General features: G+C 32.7%; 2 protein-coding genes across 2 annotated transcripts; one reads left to right on the plus strand and one right to left on the minus strand.

Moving 5' to 3' along the window:
• LOC109205924 (3-dehydrosphinganine reductase TSC10A-like) lies at window positions 3,752-7,367 on the plus strand. The gene is made up of 3 exons (XM_019368694.1): window positions 3,752-4,353; window positions 5,456-5,603; window positions 6,841-7,367. Exons 1-3 carry the CDS (start codon window positions 3,814-3,816, stop codon window positions 7,137-7,139), a joined length of 987 nt encoding a protein of 328 aa, XP_019224239.1. The 5' UTR covers window positions 3,752-3,813; the 3' UTR covers window positions 7,140-7,367.
• On the minus strand, window positions 8,136-9,041 carry LOC109222884 (dirigent protein 22-like). The gene has a single exon (XM_019387179.1). It carries the CDS (start codon window positions 8,904-8,906, stop codon window positions 8,229-8,231), a length of 678 nt encoding a protein of 225 aa, XP_019242724.1. The 5' UTR covers window positions 8,907-9,041; the 3' UTR covers window positions 8,136-8,228.

A 9,516-nucleotide genomic window follows, 5' to 3' on the forward strand; every position in this document is an offset into this window, starting at 1 on the left:
GGTTGTTTTTTGGCTAAGTATAAAAAGTTGTAGGCTGCAGTTATGGGAATTGCGAAGGGGGGTTGGGAAATGCGAACCGGCAATTGCGAAGGCAGGTTGGGAAATGCGAACAGGGAAATGCGAAGGGAGGTTGGGAAATACGAGCTGGGAATTGCGAAGGGAGGTTGGGAAATGCGAAGCCTGGAGGCCTGCAATTCCTTAAGTCCAAAATTTCACCCCGTGGCCTATCCAAAACTCACCCGAGCCCTCGTGGCTCCAAACCAAACATGTACACCACCCTAAAAACATCATACGGACTCACTCGTGCATTCAAATCACTAAAATAACATCAACAACTATGAATTTAGCATCAAAATCATGAAACTTTCTCAAGACTTCAAATTTTCAATTTTCTCAATAACTATCCGATTCACGTCGTTTCAAGTCCGTTTCTTACCAAATTTTATTGATAACACATATATATCATATTGAACCTGTACCGGGCTCCTATACCATAATACGGGCCCGATATCACGGGTTTCACATAGCATTTCACTTTCAAAAACCTTTACATTTTTCAGAAAATAATTTCTTTCAAAAATTCATTTCTCGGGCTTGGGACCTCGGAATTCGATTTCGGGCATACGCTCAAGTCCCATATTTTTCTACGGACCTTCCGGGATCGTCAAATCACGGGTCCGGGTCCGTTTACCCAAAATGTTGACCGAAGTCAACTTAATTGATTTTAAAGTCAAATTTTATTATTTTTCACAAATTTTCACATATAGACTTCCGGCTACACGCCCGGACTGCGCACGCAAATCGAGGTGATGCTGAAAGAGGTTTTTAAGGCCTCGAAACACAGAATTTAATTTAAAAACAAGTAATGACCTTTTGGGTCATCACACTTAATCTCCTTACTCATTGCTCTACTTTTAGTATAATACGATGAATATCGTTTTGTATTACTCCTGAAATTTAATTTAACTTTGTCCTTTTGTTCTGTAGCTCTACTATTTTTGTTTCAATTTATCAATAGTATTTTTTTATTTAATTATTTTACTAAACAAATTTAAAGTGTAGATCCCTTCACATTATTTCTATTCTCCTCTGTATACATTATTTTCTATCATATAATATTTTAATTATTTTTTCATATTCCGTGTTGTATCTATGATATAAACATTATCGTATTTTCTTTCTAATTCTTTTGAAAATAGGCTAAAGTTCAAATGAAGAAGTTCTTTTATTTTTTGTCATAAATCCTATGATACTTTAAGTTATTATTATTTAGTTGCAATAAGCAATTAAATTTTTTTTCCATTTGTTTTCCATATAGAGTTTTGACTTCAATTTTTTACTTAACTACATGACATTTTTAATTACATCATTGTATTGTTAATTTGTTGCTTGGCATTATTTCATTGTACATGTTTTAAGTTTTAGGTCTATCAATTATGTTTTCAATTGTGTGTTATTATCTATATAATATGTTTTTTCTCGTAATAATTTCAAAAAAATTCTCATATCAAATTTAAATGTCTAATCCTTCTATATATCTACAATTATATTATCTGTTTACAAAAAAAAAATCTCTATTTTTTGTTCTTTGTTTATTGTTATTGTGTTACCCGTTATTTAATATGATTACATTATTTAGTAACTTTTTATTAGCTTGTCATCTACTTTATATCCTTATCTGCTACTTCTATTATAATATACTATAATTAATATAGTTCTTCTTTCATAAAATAATTCTTTTGAATTTATCATAATATTTTGGAGTATTTTTATTTGCTTTATTTTATCATTTAAATCAATTCAAAGTATAATTTCCCGCACACTATCTGTATCCCCCTCTTAATAAATTATTTCCTTAGTAAGTATGATATTTTATTTAATTTTTTCATTTAGTGTTTTATTCAATAATAGACAAAAATAAAAGTGCATATGATCAAACTATATAGTACTTCACTAAAATATCACGGTATTTTTATTAGTAAAATTTTGGTAAATATTATTTTTGTTGAGCCTTTAAAAAATTATTTTAATTGTATACTTATTTAAAATTCAGAAAACTTAGTCTAAAACAGACACTTTGGACTATCCATTATAAAATAAATAATTTATTAAATATACCTACATTCTGAACTTTAGGTTAAACCCTTAAAATATATTTATCTTCAACGCATTAAAAAATGTTAAATTCTTTAAAAAAAATTAAAGTTGAACATTAGATTATGGTAGGATATATTCTTCTCACTCGATATTAGAAAAGAAATCGAAATACTATTGTTATCAAAATTCTTTACTTTCCAAATAAAAAAATTCAGCTAGAAAATATTAGTACAGTGGTGAACTTTATTTTTAAATAAAGAATTTATTTTAATTTAAGTTTTATAAATGAAATTCCATATATAATTCTTAAGTGATATTTCCTTATTTCACAATCTCCTACAAACTCTCCTTGAGATTGCCAAGTGGCTTTATAGTAGCTTTCCACTTGGCTTAACCACAATGCAAACTTTATTCCTTATATATATATATATATATATATATATATATATATATATATATATATANTATATATATATATATATATATATATATATATATATATATATATATATATATATTAGAATGTAATATTTTTGAAATATTTGATATGATTTTAAAACTCAAGTATATTATAAAACCGAGTCTTGCAAATGAAACTTATATCAGACTTAAAAGAGAGAAAATTATTTACATCCCTTAAATTTACTCTAAAAATCAAATTCATCCTTCAACTTTGAACAATTATCATTTTCGTCCTTTCATCTTATGCAATATTTAATTTACCCTTGACATTTTTAACTACCCATATATGTAAAACATTTTTCTATTATCTACCCAGACCCCACTAGTGGGATTTTACTGGGTATGTTGTTGTTGTTGTATATTGCTACTTTATTATTATTATTATTATTATTATTATTATTATATTTATTATTATTATTATTATTNTATATATATATATATATATATATATATATATATATATATATATATATATATATATATATATATATATATATACTGTATGTTAGTGTGTATGTGATTTTAAGTTCCAGTATTTTTATTATTCTCCATGTGTATATAAGTTTTTGAGTTTTAATTGTTATCAGTAGATTTTGTCTAATTTATAATTACAGTTCATGTAAAGTGTAAATAGATAATTTTTACAAATTTACTACTATAAAATTTACCACTATTTTCACCCATTATTTTTTTTATTACCTACACTGCAGTATTTATAAAATTTTCACTCTCGCTTATTCTTAATTTTGAAAATAGAATTTGTTTTGATTGATATTGATAAATTTACTGATACGAGTAAATTATATATTATAATTTTTTTTATTTTTCTCATTTATTTTACTATTGAACGTCATTAACTTATATGCTTGACTACTATAATTTTTTTTATTTTTTTCATTTATTTTACTATTGAACGTGATTAACTTATATGCATGACTATTACTTCTCACTTTTATTTGTTTCGAAAAAGTTTCTTTAATTTGTCTGTAGATAAGCCGATGACATAAATTAAAATTTAAAAAATATTATTATATTAAAGAATAAAAATAAGAGATAAAAATTATAAATGGTAAAATAGGCATTTTAAAAAGACACCTTTGATATGAGTAATATAATGATAATTATTTAAAGTTGGAGCTTGAATTTTTAAAGCAAACTTGGGGATGTAAATTATTTTCACCAAACTAAAAATAATTCATGTATTATTAACCAAAAATCTTGGTTAACGGGATAGAAATCTTGTACTTTTCGTCAATGGCGGCTCTAAGCTTAGTTTTTTTCTCTCTCCTCCTCCTTCTCCTCCTCCCTCTATCCCTCTTAGCCTTCCTCGCCTTCATCGTCCGACCACGTCCCGTAAAAGTGCCAATTAAGAACCGCCACGTGTTCATCACAGGCGGGTCAAGCGGCATTGGGCTAGCGCTAGCTCAACAGGCTGCTTCAGAGGGATCAAAAGTCTCAATCCTCGCTCGCAACACTAGCAAGCTCGAGGAAGCGAGGGATGCGATTCGGCTTTCCACTGGCCGTGACGTGGCCATTTTCAGCGCTGACGTCAGAAACTACGAGGCCGTAAAGAAGGCTATAGAAGATGCAGGGCCGATCGATGTGTTGGTGTGCAATCAGGGCGTATTTGTACCTCAGGAATTGGAGACCCAAGATATTGAGGAGATCAAGTTCATGATTGATGTGAATTTGACCGGGACTTTTCATTTGATTAAAGCTGCTTTGCCTGGAATGAAGAACAGAAGCGGCCGTGGACCTGGATCCATCGCTATCATGTCTTCACAAGCTGGCCAGGTTTGATATCTCTGTTTCAGGTTTCAATTTCAATTTGAATGCTGATCTAACCTCATAGACCCCTGGTTTAAAGGTTAAACTCTCTTAGGATGGTTAGATATGGAGGAAAATATGTATTCATCCAAAATATTTTACTTAGGAGTTTTATTAGGTATATAAGTAAGTGAGAATACCAGTCATTTTTCACAGATGTCAGGTAACCAAACACCGCAAAATGATTTTCTCAAAACATTTTCTGTTATACCGAACTTAGAGTTAAAAGAAATTAGCAGTGCAGCCAAGTGGGTATATCTGTGGACACAAGGACGATTAAGGAGCTAACGTATCCTGATGTGAATATTTCTTTACCAACTATGCTTACACCAAATCAAGGGCATGCTTAATTGCATTATATGAACATGCTTGATTGCATTATACTCTTTTGCCTTAATTTGTGTTGTCAAACTTTCTCTTCGACCATTTCTGCAGTTTATCGTGTAAGAATTGAGGATAAGATTTGATATTTATAGCAAAAGTCCAAGGGAAATGCTTGGTGACAGCTATACTAATTCACAAAGTGTGGGCAATCTTATGATTTTGCATTATGCTAGTTAGTACACAATTCTTGAATCTGAATCTTATTTCATCTTCTGTTCCCATTGATATCTAATCTCTATTGCAATTTTTATTTGTTATTTCGTCTAGGAATTTTTGGACAAAAAGAAAGAAAAATAAGTTAGAGATGATCATCGCAATCGTCCAATACAACTAATTTCGTTTCCCTTGTGTTCACATGTATGTGTGTATTCATGGTTAAAAGTTTAACTGAAAGATCCGCCTCAGCAAATGCTTCCTCAAATAGTAGTTTAACCTGAAAGACTGGAGATTGGTGTCCGTGATGCAACATTATGGCATAATTAAGGGAGAACTTGTGTCTTTAGCCGGCAACATTTCTTCAAATAGTAGTTTATAACCTGAAAGAGTGGAGCTTGGTCTGTGATGCTAAAATATGATAGAATCAACAGAATTTCTTTCCCCATACAATTGTATTAATGAACTTTAACCATGTTTCTGTCTCTTCCTAGCTTATTTGGTTTTCGTTTGGTATTTTGTTTTGTCTTAGGTTGGCATATATGGTTATACAGCTTATTCAGCCAGTAAGTTTGGCCTCAAAGGACTGGCAGAAGCATTGCAGCAGGAGGTTATTGGTGAAAATATTCACGTATCACTAATATTTCCCCCGGACACTGAAACTCCTGGATTTGCTGAAGGTTAGACATGAGAATACATCCCACTCTGTTTCTTCTGGTTGTTATTGCTGCATGTCACAATGCACTAATGATATGCTACATGTTTAAATATTAAAAATTGATTTTATCTTATTTCTTATGAACAAATCATCATGCCGGAAGGATTGTAGGTTAGTGGTTGTTTAATAGAGTTACATATATAAACCTTTGCATTGGGATTTCTTTCCAACAAAGCAAACAAGTCTAACTTTACCTTATCAAAAAAAGAAAAGAAAAAAGAACTGGGTTATTCTAGCGCTGTTTCTAAACAGAGGCAGATCTAGCCCTTCAGTTGGGTTGGGGGTGGGTCAACCAAACCCATTTCTTTCTGCTTGCTTCATGTTTTTCTATGTAAAAATTTTAAAATGTAATATGACCATATCCACTCCGAAACCACTAACTCTAAATGCTAGATCGACCTCTGAATCTAAATTGATATGTTAGTTATATATCCTTTTCTTTAGTCTCTGTTGCACATTTTAAATGGAGTACATTTTATCATGATTCAATTGGCTATGCAAAATCTGTTTCTGCCTTTTATCTTCTTGAAAGGGCATGAGGATTCCTAGAACCTGACAGGATGTTAAATGCTGCATTGGAGTGTCGTTTGGTCTATTTGGATAGTACAGCTCTATAACAGTTTGAAGCTTAATGTGTATTGCATCTGCTTCTTTTTGGTAAGAAGAATGTGGTCAAGGTGTTGACATGCTTATGCGAGTTCAGGAGTTCCATTATTTATGACTTTTTAGATTGTTATACTTCTCTTATTTGCATATTTCAGTCTTGCAGTTTTGTCTCTATTCTCATTTAACCATTGTAACCTGTTGCTGCATTTTTTTGTGTGAACCTGCTTGGTGCTCTTTTTATTTTATGTAATAGTTTACTATTTACCAATCCGAAAGAAGAGAGAAGAAGAAAAAATGTGAAAAGTGCGCATGGAGATAATGCATGCACTAATATTGCACCTTGGGAGACATTATCATCACTGTCGGTGTTGCACACATCTCATTCCAAGCATTTGAGATGAAATCTTAGATACTCCTAGTGCCCTTGCTTCTGAGGCATGCACACATTGTTTAATGTACTTGATAGGGGCTTCAGCTTACCTGACTGATAATCAGCTTAAGTCTGCATAAATTTGGTTATACTCTTTTACCATCTATTTTTCAATATTTCACCCGTTCGAACAACAATTATGAAAGTCTCATTGTTATTGCAGAGAACAAAAGAAGGCCACGGGTGACTAGTATAATAGCAGCTTCTTCTGGTGCCATGAAAGCTGACGAAGTTGCCAAGATAGCTTTGAACGGCATTAAATCAGGAAATTTTACTGTCCCCTGTAATTTTGAGGGATTCTTGCTTTCCATAGCAACTGCTGGTCTATCTCCTCAAAGATCATTCCTAATGGCATTTGTCGAAGTGATAGCTGCTGGAATAGTACGTGTTGCTGGCCTATGTTTCCAGTGGAATTGGTACGGAAGCATAGAGAAATGCCTGGAGAAAGGAAATAGCGAATGACTACTTAGCACAGTCTAACAAATGTTTTTTGCAACTTAAAAAATTAGTTTGAAGTAGTTTGATCCACAGGTATGCTAACACTAAAACTATGTAGTCCTCGTCCTTATTAGATTTTGTCCATTACCAAGTTTCGCTGGCTAATTTGACCAGTTTTTTCTATCTACTGTGCTTGAAATTCAATAGATTTTTAGTTAACTGGTAAGGTTATACTATTAGTTTTGCATTTAAGCTTAATATTCTTGAGCTGTCACAACCTTCATTCCTGTGTTTATGGTTAGCTGCGTAGCAAAGGTAGTAGAAATGAAGAGAAGTGAAAGAGAAAAAAAGGAATAAATTTCAAGTGCATATGTCCAATTAATACATGGAGACAGGAAGGTTAACCAAATAATATGCAGTAATGGAGGAATAAGTGGACAGATCATTGAAATGTTGGGAAGAATAACTGCACTTTGCGTTCCTTGTGGTTTAGTCAATCGCAAGTCGTCAGTACCACCACCAAGCATTTTGCTGTTTGTGCTCTCATCAGCAACTTTTCCTCATGTACGGATCCTACGCGATCAGCAACCAATGCAGTTGAATTTACTGGTTTCAGTTCGAATTATGTATAGAAGTAAAAGAACTAAATGTTATAAATGTAAGTAAACTGTATCCATTCTGGATATCCACTGTTTCTTCTTTCGACAGGCTCTATGATTTTTTTCAGGGGAAGGGCTGTTTGTGTGGGTACCAAAAGGAGGCAGCTTGAACTTATCTGTTGGACCATTTTTCGCAACATTCAATTTTCTTTGAAAGAATTGGATAGCCCAAGGGTTGGACCACTAGCTGAGCAACACAAACCAGATAAAGAGAAGGAACATATAGAATGTTCTTTTAAAAAATTGGTTTAGAATTATTAGGGAAAGGAGAAGATTCATTGAAAGAGATAGGGAGAAGATTAACTTAACAAATGACACATAATCTTGTAAATATACGAATAGAACTTTTCGATATAAAGTTAAAAAGACATTAATAGCTTGCCATGGATGGAATAACTAAAAGAAAAAGAAACTAATTGCGCCTGGCACTGCTACTTTATATGCTCAAATTACTTCAATAGTGTTGAACAAACACATTGTATTCAACAGTGGCATCTCCGCTATTTATATCAAACTTAAAAGTATGGGCCAATGCATAACCTCTAGCAAACCTAAACAGGCCAGTGCCACCCACAATAGGCATCTCCCTAACATCTCTGGGAACTGAATTTCTCCCAAGAATACTTATGCTGCTGCCATCATACTTGCCTTCAATGAACTCAAAGGTCAAAACCATAAGCAAGGCAAGCTCACTCTGCGAAGCGATGGAGTAAATCCCCTGTGCTATTCCTATAACCTTAGATGATGCATTAGGCCCTACTGTTAATGCATCATCAAAAATGAAAGTTTTTCCAAATCCGTAGATTCCATCTCCTCCTGGTGAAATGACTTTGATTGATGAAGGATTTTTTCCACTGACAATGTCATGGAAGTAGAAATGGAGATGGCTCGTTTTCTCACTTCGTTTTATGGTTAGGATGTCAGAAATTTCCTCAACAAACGCTCCATGTGAAGGGATAAAGAGGATTGAGAAAATTAGGAAGTAGGAAATAGAGAGAGTGTAACTATGGAAAGAAGCCATTTTGTAAAGTAGAAAGTTTAGTAAGTTGAAAGAGTACAACAGGGAGATTCTTATAGAGGGAGAGTATATGAGTTGATTTTTGTTGGTGAAAATGTTGAAAACTATAAACATAAATGTCCATACAACTTCACATATTACATGTATAAGAAGAGGTTCAGAGGAGGAAGGTAATTGGATAATAATATTACTCCCTTTGGAGTAGAAAAAAACACTTGAGGAGTAGTGTCCTACATTCTTCTGTCTTGCTTAAGGACTTTACACCCCATTCATATAGCAGAGCATCTACGGTATCCTCATGGCATTACCCATTACATTCCAATTGATGTTAGCAACATGGTCTAGATCTCTTAGCCATCTCCCGATGAAGAAGTAGGTGAGTTATTATTTTCTTCTTTTTCTTTCACACATCAAATGTTAGAGTTGCTCCATAGGCTACTCCGACTGAAGAAAGCTACTTTTAAGGTATTTTCTTCATCATATTGCCTTCAGGGATCTAACTACATTATTTTATGACTGGAGTAGAAAGATTTCGTATTCCCCAGAATCTACCAATCTCATTACCTGGCCAGAGATTAGCAAAAATCAGCAGTACGAAATACTAGATAGAATGAATCTGATTGTTTCTATGCTCATCTTTGAATTAATTCAGACGGATATTAATAGTTAGAGATCACATGTGTTTTAAGTTCATCTTAATATTCGAATATTTTAGCTTGATTTC

The sequence above is a fragment of the Nicotiana attenuata genome, chromosome 2, assembly GCF_001879085.1.
Source record: "Nicotiana attenuata strain UT chromosome 2, NIATTr2, whole genome shotgun sequence".
Taxonomy (NCBI): Eukaryota; Viridiplantae; Streptophyta; class Magnoliopsida; order Solanales; family Solanaceae; genus Nicotiana; species Nicotiana attenuata.